Source organism: Odontesthes bonariensis, chromosome 3 (genome assembly GCF_027942865.1).
Source record: "Odontesthes bonariensis isolate fOdoBon6 chromosome 3, fOdoBon6.hap1, whole genome shotgun sequence".
NCBI classification, from domain to species: Eukaryota; Metazoa; Chordata; class Actinopteri; order Atheriniformes; family Atherinopsidae; genus Odontesthes; species Odontesthes bonariensis.
This window is the reverse complement of record NC_134508.1, coordinates 44,858,220-44,879,012: the sequence shown is the minus strand read 5'-3', so window position 1 is coordinate 44,879,012 and position 20,793 is coordinate 44,858,220. Positions and strand designations below refer to the sequence as shown.

General features: G+C 46.6%; 1 protein-coding gene across 13 annotated transcripts in view; it reads right to left on the bottom strand.

The window, feature by feature from the left end:
- Positions 1 to 521: 521 nt before the first annotated feature.
- nfasca (neurofascin homolog (chicken) a) overlaps positions 522 to 20,793 on the bottom strand; it is a 225,406-nt gene continuing 205,134 nt past the window's right edge. For 12 of the 13 annotated variants that reach the window (XM_075461905.1, XM_075461903.1, XM_075461913.1 and 9 more), the window contains one exon: positions 522 to 4,594. In XM_075461905.1, coding sequence (XP_075318020.1) covers positions 4,366 to 4,594 — 229 coding nt within the window. In that variant the 3' untranslated portion in view covers positions 522 to 4,365. The remainder of the gene's footprint in view (positions 4,595 to 20,793) is intronic. The other variant, XR_012769529.1, reaches the window with a different exon arrangement.

Here is a 20,793-nt window from a genome sequence, read left to right as displayed (position 1 = left end):
ACGAACAAAATTATAATTACGAATTCAAAGAGCCTCCTACATTCACCTATAATAGCACGAGGGGTTTTGACTCTTTTCACGCCTCCAGAAGCCTCACAGAACCAGAAGTACTGGTGGAAAGCTGGGTCATCTGAACCGTCAATCGTCAAGCGATATTTCCCTTGATACTTAGTTCCCTCTAAACCTGTAATGAATGTACGTAAAAATGATGTAAATAGAAATGTACAGAAATGTTTCTTGTACATTTCATAGCTTGTTATTTTAGCACTCAGTGTTGGAGGTAGGAGATATTAATTAAGTCTGCTTAATGGTCATCCTTCTGCATCTGAGGCCTCTTTAAAGTCCAGGTCTGACAAATAAGAAGGAAAAAAACCTTCCACGACAATGTTTTCAAAGTGACTGTGTAAAGCTGCAGCAATATGCAGTGAAAGGCATCTACTACATGTAGAAACAGTGTCGGAAAAAAACCAGGTTTGGCCCGAAACAAAAAAAAACACAAAAAAAGACAGGAAGTCAGGAGGTAGAGAAAAGGAGATAGCTTTACTATAAAGAGGGCGTCGCTAGCAGAAGTTGCAACATCTCATACACGCATACATGGTGAGTATACATTTTCTCAAGTAGATGTACCTTACAAAAGCTGTTACTTTGCATGTTGAGGCAAGACTTTCACAAGCTGCTCTGATGTATATGATGAAAACAAAAAGATGCAAAGATGACACTTGATTTAAAAGAAAAACTTTTTTTTTTTTTTTTTTAAAAAGCCTGTGCATATGCACAAGTAAATTTCCAGACTTTTCAACTTTTGAAAGATGGGAAAACGCACGCTGACATCTTTTTATTCTCATGAAAGCTGAGCTGAGACAAAGCAGACAGTAAGGAGACCTGTGTGTGCGTGCATCCATGGGGGGTTAGTTGGAGATAACCTCCTTTCAACTCTGCACAATAAAATGGGAAAATGATTCCGCATAGTCTGTTGGTAGTATGACCCTTCTCAGAGTGAGCAAAGACCCACATTTCTGCAACTGATTGTGTGACAGCTTTTTAACTGGATTAAGGTGATCCTGGTCAACCTTCTGTCAAACTGGAGTCTCACAGTTGAAAGCGTTGCTGATACTGGAACTCGTACTGTGCTCTGATATGGGGATGAGCCACTGGAAGAAAATCTGGGGCCTACTGAAGCGATGATACTTTCTGCGAGTTCTTCATAATGTCAAGCATGGTTGCTGACAGAGGATGCCCAATAAAACTGCAGAATCTAGCAGAGTGGGATTCAGAGAGCAGTAAGGAGCACCACAGTGAAAATGCAGTGAAGAAATTCATCCCAAAAGAATGATTGTTAATAAAAAAAAAAGAACCACAATGCTTGTTGTAATCTCAGAAATGCAGATTTTGCAAGTTGCCAAAGAGCACCTGAATGCAACATGAAGGGTTCAAATATTGCAAAAAGAAGGGAAACAGGATGTGGAGGTGGAGTTGACTCAAGGCCTCAGTCAGTGGGACACAGCTACAGAACAACAGGCATTATTGGTCAGATAGACTCCAGGAGGGGGAGAATGAAGTCTCATAAAGAGACCACCCAGAGGAGTGTAAAGGAGCAGAATTTGTTTCAATACCACAGCAAATGTCTGTTTCCTGGTTTAGCAGCAGTTTGTGTAAGACAAATGCTACAGACAGGATACTGCTTGCTTCTTTTAACATCACAGAGAATCTAATCTTTTTCACAATTTAGACTCCAAACCATCACCAAACAAGTGACAAACGCACTGGTCGCAGCCAGTTCCATATATAGTACAGCATTACAATGTCAAAGGAAAGGGCAGCAGAAGATGAAGTATGTTTCTTGTTACTTTTTAAGAGTGCAAACGTTAGTCAAAGCTACATTACAAAGATGCATGTCAGGCTAAAGATGCACCATAGCGTTTGCTTGGTGGATACAGATCGGGGACTTTATTTTGTATTTTCAGATAAAGCATTTTTTGGGGAAGAAATCAGGTTTTGAATATTTACAAAGATAAGAAATTTTCTCTCAGGACCACGTGTACAGGGTAAATGCCAAATGATTCGTGTTATTTTTCTGTGTGGAAGAGAGGTTATGTTACATAAATCTGAATAACAACACAGAGAAACACTTATACATTATGAGTACAATAAGAGGAGCGCAATAGACAGAAAAACGTGACATTATTCAAATTGGTTGTGTTTCAAAAAATATTCTTGTGTTTGAAGCCTCTCATGATGAACAAAATCAGATTGTGAAGATGTCGTTTTAGCTATTTCTAGAATGCAACAACAAAATAGTTGGTTCAAATGTGTATAAAACTAATATATTTAGACTATCCAAATCATGTAATAAATAGAAATATAAAATAAATATTTGAAATAGGAAGCTAAGCTAATTGTAAGTAATGTTTCTTATTTAATAGTGCTGTTGACTCAGCTTCAGTATGAGTGCTGAAATGATGTGAGGAATCAGGTGAGCACTCAGTGGATGCAGTAGAAATGAAAAGATACAAAAGTAACTTTTGAGAGGGAGAGTGAGTGAGTCAGCTCTTGGGACGGTAAAATACTGAGCAAATGTCTTTCCAAACCATCGTCTGCAAAAACAATGAAGCTGTTTGCATGCCGTTTCAAACGTGGCTGTGAATTCACTCTATATTATTTTCATGCTGTAAATGCCATTAGATTCAAGTATTCTAAGGATGTCTTGTCTGTCATATGAACAAACTGAGCTTCTAAAAATTGGGGAAAGGAAATAAAGAGGTGTAGATTCTTCTGTAAAAGCCGGTTCAGACTAAACATGAATAAAAGTGTTTTTTGAAGGTGGTGCCTATGACAAAATCAGTGCACAAACATGACAGTAAACATCATGAAATGAGCAGTGACATGTCTGTGTGATTTAACGTTTCAGTTTCTGAGCTGGAGAACATCCTAGCTGCTAACATTAGCTGTTTGAGAAATGTAAGAACAACCCAGCGGTGAAAGCTGTGTGGATAACATGGGGCGAAGTTAAGCCTGAACACACCCTGGGAAGAAAGCTGCATTCATGGTCCACAGGAAAAAACTGCACAGCATTGTACATCTTGGATTCGAGGAGCTGAAGACTAAAAGGAAATCCCAGGTTTGGTCTAACCTTCAGAAATTCTGGTGTCACCATCCAGAAGATAAAATATGTTTTTTTCTTTCTATCATAACAGGTCACAATAGGATTACTGCTGATGTGGCGACATTAGATTAGTCTAAAACTCATGTATTTGCATATAATAAATGACAAAGTCCAATTCAAGAGAATTCTGCAGCTACAAAGAGGCTGAGCCTATTCCCGTTTGGCGTGAATGCAGCATTAACTTTCCCCTCGTGAGGGACTGAACTTGCTTTAATCATTTGGGGTTTCTTGAAAAACTAACGTCCCTCCTTTGTATTGCTCCAAGTATCCAAAGTTCACTTGAATTAAGCGTACTATCATACAACAAAATGTTTTTGTTGTTGTTGAATCTTATAAAAATGGAATCAGTAACAGCATACTGGAACAGCTTGCAGCTTTTGCAGGAGATTCATTTTTCACACACATCTGCACGATAACACTGGACAAGAGGTAAGAAGAAAACGGTAAAGAAAAATATAGGATTTCATTTGCCAGTGCCTGAATGTGTACTTTTAGTAACCAGATAAAACCCAAAAAGGATATGGAGGAAATGATAATGCATAGTTTTTCGAGTTTCTAAAATGTGGGGGCCAGGACTGTGTTCAGCATTTCTAAGAATCTAATGACTCATCTACACACTGTGGAAAAACTAAATCTTTCATCGCATAAACAGCAATCTGATAAATGGATCTGCTGGCATCCTGTTGAGATTAATGCTCAGAGGCTGATATGTCACAAGCCAGGGCGAGTGTCATTGTGTGTGTGTGTGTGTGTGTGTGTGTGTGTGTTTAATCTCAATGTTCGCTTTAATGGGATACCACACGCAGGTGCAAGGGTCATATCAGGAAGGACACGTAAAAAAACCCATTAAAACATCAAAAAAAATTCTAAAGAGCATTTGTTGATGCCTCCAAAAGCTGTACGCTGCCCTGAAGGCACACTTCAAGTCTGTGTGGGAAAAGAGCAGGCAGAGAGCAGAGGAAAACGAGCAAGTCATTGTCCAAACACCACCTTTTTCTTTGAGCTGGAAACAGAAATGAAAGGCTTGTGGTCTAATTCCATCTCAGAGTTCATCCACTTTATCTGCAGTGTAGAGCCTTTACAGTCTCCAGGCAGGCCCTGCTGCCTTTATGTGCGTACAACGTGTTTCATATATTCATATAATCACATGTGTGGGTCTGGTGTACGGTGCTGTGGATGATCAAAACGTCCAAGAGGGTTCGCTATGCTAGTGAGTAGATGGCGTTGACGGGTGAGGTGGCTTCAGAACTCTCATTTCCCTCAGTCTCGTCCTTGTCTTTCTTCACCGTGTACTGGCCAATGAAAGAGCCATCCTCATTAAACTGGCCATCGCCACCTTCCCCATAGTCCACCAGGCTGTCGTCACTTTCCTTAACGTTGCCATCCAGGGAAGTCTGGCTGCCCTGCAGAGGCTTGTTGTCTTCATCGCTGCTGCAAAGGTAAACCAAAAGGAAGGCTTAAGGTTAAAATGGGAGCAGGGTGTTGTTACACCATGTCAGCAGGAGACAGGGAACCTGACACTGGCCCATGTTAGGAGGGAAGAGTTGGGACCAACTGGTTGTGTGGAAACAAGCACAGGGCTCCGACCGATTCATCAATAAAGGTCAGTTGCAATGATTTTTTTCATACAAGGAAAATATGTGCTGTGTTTATTTTATCAAACACTATCTAAATGTTGTTATGATGATGATGATATCCACCTAATCAGCCACGACATTAAAAACCACAAGCAGGCAATGTGGGTAACAGCGCTCGTATGGTTACAATGAAATGTTTGCTAGGAAACGGCCATCCTGCCATTCACATGCATGTTATGTTGAAACTTGCCACCTACTTAAAGACTTTAGCAAACCAGTCACTACCCAATGTGACCAAAGCACAGCCGCAACTTCCCCCAGCAGGACAGCGGTGGGGCTTTCAGACTGCAGGAACCTTTTCATGGTTCTTTTATCTTTGGATACAGTTGCTCTTCTCATTTGAGTTTGCATCGTGGGAGCTGTGGCTGATGCAGTTTGGAGAACTGTGTTCATGGGGTCCTCTTTTGATCTCATATTACAAAGTAGTAGCTAGGAAAGCTTCTACAGAAATATGAAAAAAAAAGTTCTTAGGAAGGACTTAAAGAACACACTCTGAGTTGTTCACCTGCCATCACGACTGAGATATCAGTCTGATGGCATCTGACAAACCAAATTCACAAAGAGCCCACTGTGCAACCCAAAGCAGCCAAAGGATCCATTGCTACCATCACTCCAGCACAGCTAACAGACACTCCAGGACATCCTTAGATGTTCTTTGTCCACGCCTCGACTGCTCAGAGCTCTTTTGTGGTCATGAAGAGGACCTTTGCAATGTTGGGCAGGTGGGTTTAATGTCCTGGCTGTATGGTGTAAACCTTTTAGAAAAAACTGAGGAATAGCATCTATAACATGTATCTGTAATGACATGCTAATTAGCCCAGCCCTCCCCATGCTAATTACCTTTACCTGAGTGGTATGCTGAGCTGGGACTTATTTTCATATGTCCACCACTCGTGATCTCTGGCATTTACCCCAGGTTGGGAGTCATTGACGGGCATATGCTCTGTTTCCAAAGCCAACTCCAAAGCCTTCATTAAAATTCTTTTGTAATATTTATTTTCATCAACAATTGTTGAGCCAATATGACATCTGACAAAAAAATTCTTTAAAATTTCCAATTTGTCTGGTTTTAATAGAGCTCTTCTTCAGAGTTAATTTGAGTTGCATTGGTGCAAAGGAGATGGGGGCTGTATTTGGCACCAACCTTCATCAGAGTTAGCACAATTTTGATTATCATTTAAAAAAGAGTAGTTTTTGCCTTATTCATCATATATCAACCCATTGTGACCTGGAGCGACATATGCATAAATTAACTTTTCAAGCTTACTGAGACACACACATTGCATTGAGGACAGATACAGTTGTTTCAATGAACCAATGGCATATGAGTACTGATTCAAACTAGACTAAGAGAAAATCCAAGCCTACCCTTTACAAACACAGCTACACTCACATTAGAAGGATGCATTTACTCAAAAGTAGTATTTTACAGATTCTTTACAGTATATTTCTGTCTTTAAAAACAACTCCATCTCCCAAACATAACGCTCAAACTGAACTAATATTTTTGGAAGATATGTAACTCCACCTGGAATAACCCTGTTCTTCCTATGTCTCCAAAGTATCAAACATCACACTTTCTGGGCTGGAAAACATGCTACAAGCAAGTAATCCAGGTTGAAATTACATTCCTCCAAAACATATTTGAAAAAGGAATTAAACAACCATTCAGTATTTCATAGAAGACAGAAGTTACATACAGAACAAATAGCTGAGCTGGGATGGAGGCTGAACATAGAAACTCCTGTGTGATCTCAGATCATAGCATGGCTGCATGTCCTTTATTTGATTTTATGAGGAAGAAAACTTCATGCACAGGAATAAGAAGCTTGACATAAGCATTAGCTTTCTTATGTCCAATCAAACCAGTGGTTTTCACAGCTAGGAACTGAGGGATGCAAACGTACAATATTATCTGAGGGCTTCACTTGATACATGGGAAAAAAAACTATTATATATATGTATACATATATATATTGTAATTCATTAAAAAAACAGAAGGACCATGACAGATTCTGATCAGTTCTGGGGCTAAAACCAGAATCATTTAGCTGTCAGAGACTGCAACCCATTTGAGGAAGGTTCTCCGTTTTCACATACGATGACACTTTTTCTCTTTTTTTTGTATATTGCATTTCAGCCCATACTTAATCTTTAATGCCACTAAGTGGACCTTTTGATTATATCAAACGTATGCTGTTCTGGGCGGAGCCTGTAACTCATAAATTTGCTGTTATAGGCTCAGCCCATATCTAATGCTCACTTTCAGTGTGCATGATCTTGTTCATGCTGAAATCCATCTTTTGCTTGTAAATGAGGCTGCAAAAAGTAGCAAACGTGAATTATAGGATGGTGAAACTGCTGTGACTGTAGCTCTGACGTAAGACTGCACTGAGCAGTTAGAACAGAAAAACTGAGCACTTCTATTTGGTTGGCTGTAGCTTGGTGGATAGAGAAGTGGTCATCCTCCACCTAGAGGGTTGGTGGTTTGACCCTTGGCTTGGGCATGACAGGGAACCGAGAATAATTATTTTTTTTGGTTTTGGGCTGGGTCTGATACCACTAGACTAATAACATATCCTTTTAGCCACTATGGATTTCTACTGAAGCTCTGAGAAACAAGCAAAGAAAAATAAAATATCCGGTCATCCATGTATGATCTAAGTCTGACGAGTCTTTTTTTCTCCTCATCTTATGCTCCCTGAAAGGCAAGAAAAACTTTTTTTTTCTGAGTCTGGCCAAATGAACTTTTTCTTCTGACTTTGTAACTTGTCTGCAGGTGAAAAAAAGCTTTTGATTCTTAGTAGTAAAATATTTTTTAAAAGTTTTAAAGTCAATTCTAATTTTCTATTTATAGCTGCAGCAAGAAAAATCTCCTTCCTTTATCATTATTGCATTTTTTTTTCTGGACAACACCAGGCCCAGGTTGGAGTCCTGGTCGGGGCCCTTTGCTGCATGTCTTCCCCCACTCTCTCTGCCCCTTTCCTGACCACCTGCTTTCAAATAAAGACCACTAGTACCCAAAAAGTTTGCATCTCCTACAGCTAACTGAATAGATTTTACTAAGAGGCAGAGCCTTTTCAAAACACATGCTAAGATTCATTTGTCAAGCTTACTTCCATTTGTTCATTGCTTTTCAAAGGAAACTTCAGTGAGCCAAAACCTACCTTTCAAGCGATCTTTGGGCCAATGACGAAAATAAATCCAAAAAGCGACAAAGGACACAGACATATGACGGGTAGAACAGAGAGACAGTGATGAGACGGATGGATAACCAGACACACTACATGAACAAATCCTAAAAGCATATCTAATAATCCGCTGCAGGGTTCTCAGGCTCAATTTAAAGATCTGTAAAACTTTGATAAAAGTGGCAGTAAATAAACTATCAACACAACAATCCTAATTATTGAGCTTTCAAACAAGTAAATGTTTATTTTTTTCTGTTGTTACTATGTGAGAAAATGGCAGTGTGTGATGGAAGTCCATCATAAATTGGGTCTTGTTTTGTCATATCTAACAGTTCTAATAAGACTTACATAGAAGAACAGAAATAGCATCTCTCAGCTGATGGAGCATGTTATAACATTCTGGTATTTTAATTACTACACAACTAAAGAAAATAACACTAAATTATCCAGATTGTACAATACTGATGTTTTTGACAGCTAGTAGCTTTGCTTTTAAAACAAACTAACTCTTTATCCATCCAATGCTGCTTATAACAGTTACAGATGTTACAGCTCGGCTATATTTAAGAGGTGACAGTGAGCTCTTAAAGTCGATGTGTTTATAGCGACAAGTTAAGGTAACAATTGTTGGACTTGTAATCTCAGTGGGGACAGTGGAAATGTAAGGATGGATAAAACATAAACCACCAATAGTGTGGAGGGAGATATGCTTGAGCGAGTCTGCTCTGGCACTTCAAAGTCCAACTTACAGGAGTTTGAGGACCCTCTGCTGTCTTGGTGACTGATGCCACAGATCACCCAAAGTGAGCATATAAGTTTCTTCAACTGTTTCTGTCAAAGGACAGAAAGGGTTGGTCATTGTTACTGTCGGGTTGGTCATCGTTACCGTCACCGTTCATGTCGGGTTGGTCATTGTTACTGTCGGGTTGGTCATTGTTACCGTCACCATTCATGTCGGGTTGGTCACTGTTACCGTCACCGTTCATGTCTGGTTGGTCATTGTTACCGTCACCGTTCATGTCGGGTTGGTCATTGTTACCGTCACCGTTCATGTCTGGTTGGTCATTGTTACCGTCACCGTTCATGTCGGGTTGGTCACTGTTACCGTCACCGTTCATGTCTGGTTGGTCATTGTTACCGTCACCGTTCATGACGGGTTGGTCACTGTTACCGTCACCGTTCATGTCGGGTTGGTCACTGTTACCGTCACCGTTCATGTCGGGTTGGTCACTGTTACCGTCACCGTTCATGTCGGGTTGGTCATTGTTACTGTCGGGTTGGTCATCGTTACCGTCGGGATGGTCATTGTTACCGTCACCGTTCATGTCGGGTTGGTCATTGTTACTGTCGGGTTGGTCATCGTTACTGTCGGGTTGGTCATCGTTACCGTCACCGTTCATGTCGGGTTGGTCATTGTTACCGTCACCGTTCATGTCGGGTTGGTCATTGTTACTGTCGGGTTGGTCATTGTTACCGTCACCGTTCATGTCGGGTTGGTCATTGTTACTGTCGGGTTGGTCATCGTTACCGTCACCGTTCATGTCGGGTTGGTCACTGTTACCGTCACCGTTCATGTCGGGTTGGTCATCGTTACCGTCACCGTTCATGTCGTGTTGGTCATCGTTACCGTCACCGTTCATGTCGGGTTGGTCATTGTTACCGTCACCGTTCATGTCGGGTTGGTCATTGTTACCATCACCGTTCATGTCGGGTTGGTCATTGTTACTGTCGGGTTGGTCATTGTTACCGTCACCGTTCATGTCGGGTTGGTCATTGTTACTGTCGGGTAGGTCATTGTTACCGTCACCGTTCATGTCGGGTTGGTCATTGTTACTGTCGGGTTGGTCATGGTTACCGTCACCGTTCATGTCGGGTTGGTCATTGTTACTGTCGGGTTGGTCATTGTTACCGTCACCGTTCATGTCGGGTTGGTCATTGTTACTGTCGGGTTGGTCATCGTTACCGTCACCGTTCATGTCGTGTTGGTCATCGTTACCGTCACCGTTCATGTCGGGTTGGTCATTGTTACCGTCACCGTTCATGTCGGGTTGGTCATTGTTACCATCACCGTTCATGTCGGGTTGGTCATTGTTACTGTCGGGTTGGTCATTGTTACCGTCACCGTTCATGTCGGGTTGGTCATTGTTACTGTCGGGTTGGTCATCGTTACTGTCGGGTTGGTCATTGTTACCGTCACCGTTCATGTCGGGTTGGTCATTGTTACTGTCGGGTTGGTCATCGTTACCGTCACCGTTCATGTCGGGTTGGTCATTGTTACTGTCGGGTTGGTCATCGTTACCGTCACCGTTCATGTCGGGTTCGTCATTGTTACTGTCGGGTTGGTCATTGTTACCGTCACCGTTCATGTCGGGTTGGTCATTGTTACTGTCGGGTTGGTCATTGTTACCGTCACCGTTCATGTCGGGTTGGTCATCGTTACCGTCACCGTTCATGTCGGGTTGGTCATCGTTATCGTCACCATTCATGTCGGGTTGGTCATCGTTACCATCACCATTCATGTCTGGTTGGTCATCGTTACCGTCACCGTTCATGTCTGGTTGGTCATCGTTACCGTCACCGTTCATGTCTGGTTGGTCATCGTTACCGTCACCGTTCATGTCGGGTTGGTCATGGTTACCGTCACCGTTCATGTCGGGTTGGTAATCGTTACCGTCACCGTTCATGTCGGGTTGGTCATGGTTACCGTCACCGTTCATGTCGGGTTGGTCATTGTTACCGTCACCGTTCATGTCGGGTTGGTCATTGTTACCGTCACCATTCATGTCGGGTTGGTCATTGTTACTGTCGGGTTGGTCATTGTTACCGTCACCGTTCATGTCGGGTTGGTCATCGTTACCGTCACCGTTCATGTCGGGTTGGTCATCGTTATCGTCACCATTCATGTCGGGTTGGTCATCGTTACCATCACCATTCATGTCTGGTTGGTCATCGTTACCGTCACCGTTCATGTCTGGTTGGTCATCGTTACCGTCACCGTTCATGTCTGGTTGGTCATCGTTACCGTCACCGTTCATGTCGGGTTGTTCATGGTTACCGTCACCGTTCATGTCTGGTTGGTCATTGTTACCGTCACCGTTCAAGTCGGGTTGGTCATCGTTACCGTCACCGTTCATGTCGGGTTGGTCATGGTTACCGTCACCGTTCATGTCTGGTTGGTCATTGTTACCGTCACCGTTCAAGTCGGGTTGGTCATCGTTACCGTCACCGTTTATGTCGGGTTGGTCATCGTTACTGTCACCGTTCATGTCGGATTGGTCACTGTTACCGTCACCGTTCATGTCGGGTTGGTCATCGTTACTGTCACCGTTCATGTCGGATTGGTCACTGTTACCGTCACCGTTCATGTCGGGTTGGTCATGGTTACCGTCACCGTTCATGTCGGGTTGGTCATTGTTACCGTCACCGTTCATGTCTGGTTGGTCATTGTTACTGTCACCGTTCATGTCTGGTTGGTCATCGTTACCGTCACCGTTCATGTCGGGTTGGTCATTGTTACCGTCACCGTTCATGTCGGGTTGGTCATCGTTACCGTCACCGTTCATGTCGGGTTGGTAATCGTTACCGTCACCGTTCATGTCGGGTTGGTCATGGTTACCGTCACCGTTCATGTCTGGTTGGTCATTGTTACCGTCACCGTTCAAGTCGGGTTGGTCATCGTTACCGTCACCGTTCATGTCGGGTTGGTCATTGTTACCGTCACCGTTCATGTCGGGTTGGTCATTGTTACCGTCACCGTTTATGTCGGGTTGGTCATCGTTACCGTCACCGTTCATGTCGGGTTGGTCATGGTTACCGTCACCGTTCATGTCGGGTTGGTCATTGTTACCGTCACCGTTCATGTCTGGTTGGTCATTGTTACTGTCACCGTTCATGTCGGGTTGGTCATCGTTACCGTCACCGTTCATGTCGGGTTGGTCATCGTTACCGTCACCGTTCATGTCGGGTTGGTCATTGTTACCGTCACCGTTCATGTCTGGTTGGTCATTGTTACCGTCACCGTTCATGTCGGGTTGGTCATTGTTACTGTCACCGTTCATGTCTGGTTGGTCATCGTTACCGTCACCGTTCATGTCGGGTTGGTCATCGTTACCGTCACCGTTCATGTCGGGTTGGTCATTGTTACCGTCACCGTTTATGTCTGGTTGGTCATTGTTACCGTCACCGTTCATGTCGGGTTGGTCATTGTTACCGTCACCGTTCATGTCTGGTTGGTCATTGTTACCGTCACCGTTCAAGTCGGGTTGGTCATCGTTACCGTCACCGTTCATGTCGGGTTGGTCAATTGTTACCGTCACCGTTCATGTCGGGTTGGTCATCGTTACCGTCACAGTTCATGTCGGGTTGGTCACCGTTACCGTCACCGTTCATGTCGGGTTGGTCATCGTTATCGTCACCATTCATGTCTGGTTGGTCATTGTTACCGTCACCGTTCAAGTCGGGTTGGTCATCGTTACCGTCACCGTTTATGTCGGGTTGGTCATGGTTACCGTCACCGTTCATGTCGGGTTGGTCACTGTTACCGTCACCGTTCATGTCGGGTTGGTCATGGTTACCGTCACCGTTCATGTCGGGTTGGTAATCGTTACCGTCACCGTTCATGTCGGGTTGTTCATGGTTACCGTCACCGTTCATGTCGGGTTGGTCATTGTTACCGTCACCGTTCATGTCGGGTTGGTCATTGTTACCGTCACCGTTCATGTCGGGTTGGTCATCGTTACCGTCACCGTTCATGTCGGGTTGGTCATGGTTACCGTCACCGTTCATGTCTGGTTGGTCATTGTTACCGTCACCGTTCAAGTCGGGTTGGTCATCGTTACCGTCACCGTTTATGTCGGGTTGGTCATCGTTACTGTCACCGTTCATGTCGGATTGGTCACTGTTACCGTCACCGTTCATGTCGGGTTGGTCATCGTTACTGTCACCGTTCATGTCGGATTGGTCACTGTTACCGTCACCGTTCATGTCGGGTTGGTCATGGTTACCGTCACCGTTCATGTCGGGTTGGTCATTGTTACCGTCACCGTTCATGTCTGGTTGGTCATTGTTACTGTCACCGTTCATGTCTGGTTGGTCATCGTTACCGTCACCGTTCATGTCGGGTTGGTCATTGTTACCGTCACCGTTCATGTCGGGTTGGTCATCGTTACCGTCACCGTTCATGTCGGGTTGGTCATCGTTACCGTCACCGTTCAAGTCGGGTTGGTCATCGTTACCGTCACCGTTTATGTCGGGTTGGTCATCGTTACTGTCACCGTTCATGTCTGGTTGGTCATCGTTACCGTCACCATTCATGTCTGGTTGGTCATCGTTACCGTCACCGTTCATGTCGTGTTGGTCATCGTTACCGTCACCGTTCATGTCGGGTTGGTCATCGTTACCGTCACCGTTCATGTCGGGTTGGTCATCGTTACGTCACCGTTCATGTCTTGGTAGTCATCGTTACCGTCACCGTTCATGTCGGGTTGGTCATCGTTACCGTCACCGTTCATGCCGGGTTGGTCATGGTTACCGTCACCGTTCATGTCGGGTTGGCCATTGTTACCGTCACCGTTCATGTCGGGTTGGTCATCGTTACCGTCACCGTTCATGTCTGGTTGGTCATCGTTACCGTCACCGTTCATGTCGTGTTGGTCATCGTTACCGTCACCATTCATGTCGGGTTGGTCATCGTTACCGTCACCGTTCATGTCGGGTTGGTCATCGTTACGTCACCGTTCATGTCGGGTTGGTCATCGTTACGTCACCGTTCATGTCGGGTTGGTCATCGTTACGTCACCGTTCATGTCTTGGTAGTCATCGTTACCGTCACCGTTCATGTCGGGTTGGTCATCGTTACCGTCACCGTTCATGTCTGGTTGGTCATCGTTACCGTCACCGTTCATGTCGGGTTGGTCATCGTTACGTCACCGTTCATGTCTTGGTAGTCATCGTTACCGTCACCGTTCATGTCGGGTTGGTCATCGTTACCGTCACCGTTCATGTCTGGTTGGTCATCGTTACCGTCACCGTTCATGTCGGGTTGGTCATCGTTACCGTCACCGTTCATGTCGGGTTGGTCATCGTTACCGTCACCGTTCATGTCGGGTTGGTCATCGTTACCGTCACCGTTCATGTCGGGTTGGTCATGGTTACCGTCACCGTTCATGTCGGGTTGGTCATGGTTACCGTCACCGTTCATGTCGGGTTGGTCATTGTTATCGTCACCGTTCATGTCGGGTTGGTCATTGTTACCGTCACCGTTCATGTCTGGTTGGTCATTGTTACCGTCACCGTTCAAGTCGGGTTGGTCATCGTTACCGTCACCGTTTATGTCGGGTTGGTCATGGTTACCGTCACCGTTCATGTCGGGTTGGTCACTGTTACCGTCACCGTTCATGTCGGGTTGGTCATGGTTACCGTCACCGTTCATGTCGGGTTGGTAATCGTTACCGTCACCGTTCATGTCGGGTTGGTCATGGTTACCGTCACCGTTCATGTCGGGTTGGTCATTGTTACCGTCACCGTTCATGTCGGGTTGGTCATTGTTACCGTCACCGTTCATGTCGGGTTGGTCATCGTTACCGTCACCGTTCATGTCGGGTTGGTCATGGTTACCGTCACCGTTCATGTCGGGTTGGTCATCGTTACCGTCACCGTTCATGTCTGGTTGGTCATCGTTACTGTCACCGTTCATGTCGGGTTGGTCATTGTTACCGTCACCGTTCATGTCTGGTTGGTCATCGTTACCGTCACCGTTCATGTCGGGTTGGTCATCGTTACCGTCACCGTTCATGTCGGGTTGGTCATGGTTACCGTCACCGTTCATGTCGGGTTGGTCATGGTTACCGTCCACGTTCATGTCGGGTTGGTCATTGTTACCGTCACCGTTCATGTCGGGTTGGTCATCGTTACCGTCACCGTTCATGTCGGGTTGTTCATGGTTACCGTCACCGTTCATATCTGGTTGGTCATTGTTACCGTCACCGTTCATGTCGGGTTGGTCATGGTTACCGTCACCGTTCATGTCGGGTTGGTTATGGTTACCGTCACCGTTCAAGTCGGGTTGGTCATCGTTACCGTCACCGTTTATGTCGGGTTGGTCATCGTTACTGTCACCGTTCATGTCTGGTTGGTCATCGTTACCGTCACCATTCATGTCTGGTTGGTCATCGTTACCGTCACCGTTCATGTCGTGTTGGTCATCGTTACCGTCACCGTTCATGTCGGGTTGGTCATCGTTACCGTCACCGTTCATGTCGGGTTGGTCATCGTTACGTCACCGTTCATGTCTTGGTAGTCATCGTTACCGTCACCGTTCATGTCGGGTTGGTAATCGTTACCGTCACCGTTCATGTCGGGTTGGTCATGGTTACCGTCACCGTTCATGTCGGGTTGGTCATTGTTACCGTCACCGTTCATGTCGGGTTGGTCATTGTTACCGTCACCGTTCATGTCGGGTTGGTCATCGTTACCGTCACCGTTCATGTCGGGTTGGTCATGGTTACCGTCACCGTTCATGTCGGGTTGGTCATCGTTACCGTCACCGTTCATGTCTGGTTGGTCATCGTTACCGTCACCGTTCATGTCGGGTTGGTCATTGTTACCGTCACCGTTCATGTCTGGTTGGTCATCGTTACCGTCACCGTTCATGTCGGGTTGGTCATCGTTACCGTCACCGTTCATGTCGGGTTGGTCATGGTTACCGTCACCGTTCATGTCGGGTTGGTCATGGTTACCGTCCACGTTCATGTCGGGTTGGTCATTGTTACCGTCACCGTTCATGTCGGGTTGGTCATCGTTACCGTCACCGTTCATGTCGGGTTGTTCATGGTTACCGTCACCGTTCATATCTGGTTGGTCATTGTTACCGTCACCGTTCATGTCGGGTTGGTCATGGTTACCGTCACCGTTCATGTCGGGTTGGTTATGGTTACCGTCACCGTTCAAGTCGGGTTGGTCATCGTTACCGTCACCGTTTATGTCGGGTTGGTCATCGTTACTGTCACCGTTCATGTCTGGTTGGTCATCGTTACCGTCACCATTCATGTCTGGTTGGTCATCGTTACCGTCACCGTTCATGTCGTGTTGGTCATCGTTACCGTCACCGTTCATGTCGGGTTGGTCATCGTTACCGTCACCGTTCATGTCGGGTTGGTCATCGTTACGTCACCGTTCATGTCTTGGTAGTCATCGTTACCGTCACCGTTCATGTCGGGTTGGTCATCGTTACCGTCACCGTTCATGCCGGGTTGGTCATCGTTACCGTCACCGTTCATGTCTGGTTGGTCATCGTTACCGTCACCGTTCATGTCGGGTTGGTCATCGTTACCGTCACCGTTCATGTCGGGTTGGTCATCGTTACCGTCACCGTTCATGTCAGATTGGTCATCGTTACCGTCACCGTTCATGTCTGGTTGGTCATCGTTACCGTCACCGTTCATGTCTGGTTGGTCATCGTTACCGTCACCGTTCATGTCGGGTTGGTCATCGTTACCGTCACCGTTCATGTCGGGTTGGTCATCGTTACCGTCACCATTCATGTCGGGTTGGTCATCGTTACCGTCACCGTTCATGTCGGGTTGGTCATGGTTACCGTCACCGTTCATGTCGGGTTGGTCATTGTTACCGTCACCGTTCATGTCGGGTTGGTCATCGTTACCGTCACCGTTCATGTCGGGTTGGTCATGGTTACCGTCACCGTTTATGTCGGGTTGGTCATCGTTACCGTCACCGTTCATGTCGGGTTGGTCATGGTTACCGTCACCGTTCATGTCGGGTTGGTCATTGTTACCGTCACCGTTCATGTCGGGTTGGTCATTGTTACCGTCACCGTTCATGTCGGGTTGGTCATTGTTACCGTCACCGTTCATGTCTGGTTGGTCATTGTTACCGTCACCGTTCAAGTCGGGTTGGTCATCGTTACCGTCACCGTTCATGTCGGGTTGGTCAATTGTTACCGTCACCGTTCATGTCGGGTTGGTCATCGTTACCGTCACAGTTCATGTCGGGTTGGTCACCGTTACCGTCACCGTTCATGTCGGGTTGGTCATCGTTATCGTCACCATTCATGTCTGGTTGGTCATTGTTACCGTCACCGTTCAAGTCGGGTTGGTCATCGTTACCGTCACCGTTTATGTCGGGTTGGTCATGGTTACCGTCACCGTTCATGTCGGGTTGGTCACTGTTACCGTCACCGTTCATGTCGGGTTGGTCATGGTTACCGTCACCGTTCATGTCGGGTTGGTAATCGTTACCGTCACCGTTCATGTCGGGTTGTTCATGGTTACCGTCACCGTTCATGTCGGGTTGGTCATTGTTACCGTCACCGTTCATGTCGGGTTGGTCATTGTTACCGTCACCGTTCATGTCGGGTTGGTCATCGTTACCGTCACCGTTCATGTCGGGTTGGTCATGGTTACCGTCACCGTTCATGTCTGGTTGGTCATTGTTACCGTCACCGTTCAAGTCGGGTTGGTCATCGTTACCGTCACCGTTTATGTCGGGTTGGTCATCGTTACTGTCACCGTTCATGTCGGATTGGTCACTGTTACCGTCACCGTTCATGTCGGGTTGGTCATCGTTACTGTCACCGTTCATGTCGGATTGGTCACTGTTACCGTCACCGTTCATGTCGGGTTGGTCATGGTTACCGTCACCGTTCATGTCGGGTTGGTCATTGTTACCGTCACCGTTCATGTCTGGTTGGTCATTGTTACTGTCACCGTTCATGTCTGGTTGGTCATCGTTACCGTCACCGTTCATGTCGGGTTGGTCATTGTTACCGTCACCGTTCATGTCGGGTTGGTCATCGTTACCGTCACCGTTCATGTCGGGTTGGTCATCGTTACCGTCACCGTTCAAGTCGGGTTGGTCATCGTTACCGTCACCGTTTATGTCGGGTTGGTCATCGTTACTGTCACCGTTCATGTCTGGTTGGTCATCGTTACCGTCACCATTCATGTCTGGTTGGTCATCGTTACCGTCACCGTTCATGTCGTGTTGGTCATCGTTACCGTCACCGTTCATGTCGGGTTGGTCATCGTTACCGTCACCGTTCATGTCGGGTTGGTCATCGTTACGTCACCGTTCATGTCTTGGTAGTCATCGTTACCGTCACCGTTCATGTCTGGTTGGTCATTGTTACTGTCACCGTTCATGTCTGGTTGGTCATCGTTACCGTCACCGTTCATGTCGGGTTGGTCATTGTTACCGTCACCGTTCATGTCGGGTTGGTCATCGTTACCGTCACCGTTCATGTCGGGTTGGTAATCGTTACCGTCACCGTTCATGTCGGGTTGGTCATGGTTACCGTCACCGTTCATGTCTGGTTGGTCATTGTTACCGTCACCGTTCAAGTCGGGTTGGTCATCGTTACCGTCACCGTTCATGTCGGGTTGGTCATTGTTACCGTCACCGTTCATGTCGGGTTGGTCATTGTTACCGTCACCGTTTATGTCGGGTTGGTCATGGTTACCGTCACCGTTCATGTCGGGTTGGTCATGGTTACCGTCACCGTTCATGTCGGGTTGGTCATTGTTACCGTCACCGTTCATGTCTGGTTGGTCATTGTTACTGTCACCGTTCATGTCGGGTTGGTCATCGTTACCGTCACCGTTCATGTCGGGTTGGTCATCGTTACCGTCACCGTTCATGTCGGGTTGGTCATTGTTACCGTCACCGTTCATGTCTGGTTGGTCATTGTTACCGTCACCGTTCATGTCGGGTTGGTCATTGTTACTGTCACCGTTCATGTCTGGTTGGTCATCGTTACCGTCACCGTTCATGTCGGGTTGGTCATCGTTACCGTCACCGTTCATGTCGGGTTGGTCATTGTTACCGTCACCGTTTATGTCTGGTTGGTCATTGTTACCGTCACCGTTCATGTCGGGTTGGTCATTGTTACCGTCACCGTTCATGTCTGGTTGGTCATTGTTACCGTCACCGTTCAAGTCGGGTTGGTCATCGTTACCGTCACCGTTCATGTCGGGTTGGTCAATTGTTACCGTCACCGTTCATGTCGGGTTGGTCATCGTTACCGTCACAGTTCATGTCGGGTTGGTCACCGTTACCGTCACCGTTCATGTCGGGTTGGTCATCGTTATCGTCACCATTCATGTCTGGTTGGTCATTGTTACCGTCACCGTTCAAGTCGGGTTGGTCATCGTTACCGTCACCGTTTATGTCGGGTTGGTCATGGTTACCGTCACCGTTCATGTCGGGTTGGTCACTGTTACCGTCACCGTTCATGTCGGGTTGGTCATGGTTACCGTCACCGTTCATGTCGGGTTGGTAATCGTTACCGTCACCGTTCATGTCGGGTTGTTCATGGTTACCGTCACCGTTCATGTCGGGTTGGTCATTGTTACCGTCACCGTTCATGTCGGGTTGGTCATTGTTACCGTCACCGTTCATGTCGGGTTGGTCATCGTTACCGTCACCGTTCATGTCGGGTTGGTCATGGTTACCGTCACCGTTCATGTCTGGTTGGTCATTGTTACCGTCACCGTTCAAGTCGGGTTGGTCATCGTTACCGTCACCGTTTATGTCGGGTTGGTCATCGTTACTGTCACCGTTCATGTCGGATTGGTCACTGTTACCGTCACCGTTCATGTCGGGTTGGTCATCGTTACTGTCACCGTTCATGTCGGATTGGTCACTGTTACCGTCACCGTTCATGTCGGGTTGGTCATGGTTACCGTCACCGTTCATGTCGGGTTGGTCATTGTTACCGTCACCGTTCATGTCTGGTTGGTCATTGTTACTGTCACCGTTCATGTCTGGTTGGTCATCGTTACCGTCACCGTTCATGTCGGGTTGGTCATTGTTACCGTCACCGTTCATGTCGGGTTGGTCATCGTTACCGTCACCGTTCATGTCGGGTTGGTCATCGTTACCGTCACCGTTCAAGTCGGGTTGGTCATCGTTACCGTCACCGTTTATGTCGGGTTGGTCATCGTTACTGTCACCGTTCATGTCTGGTTGGTCATCGTTACCGTCACCATTCATGTCTGGTTGGTCATCGTTACCGTCACCGTTCATGTCGTGTTGGTCATCGTTACCGTCACCGTTCATGTCGGGTTGGTCATCGTTACCGTCACCGTTCATGTCGGGTTGGTCATCGTTACGTCACCGTTCATGTCTTGGTAGTCATCGTTACCGTCACCGTTCATGTCGGGTTGGTCATCGTTACCGTCACCGTTCATGCCGGGTTGGTCATGGTTACCGTCACCGTTCATGTCGGGTTGGCCATTGTTACCGTCACCGTTCATGTCGGGTTGGTCATCGTTACCGTCACCGTTCATGTCTGGTTGGTCATCGTTACCGTCACCGTTCATGTCGTGTTGGTCATCGTTACCGTCACCATTCATGTCGGGTTGGTCATCGTTACCGTCACCGTTCATGTCGGGTTGGTCATCGTTACGTCACCGTTCATGTCGGGTTGGTCATCGTTACGTCACCGTTCATGTCGGGTTGGTCATCGTTACGTCACCGTTCATGTCTTGGTAGTCATCGTTACCGTCACCGTTCATGTCGGGTTGGTCATCGTTACCGTCACCGTTCATGTCTGGTTGGTCATCGTTACCGTCACCGTTCATGTCGGGTTGGTCATCGTTACGTCACCGTTCATGTCTTGGTAGTCATCGTTACCGTCACCGTTCATGTCGGGTTGGTCATCGTTACCGTCACCGTTCATGTCTGGTTGGTCATCGTTACCGTCACCGTTCATGTCGGGTTGGTCATCGTTACCGTCACCGTTCATGTCGGGTTGGTCATCGTTACCGTCACCGTTCATGTCGGGTTG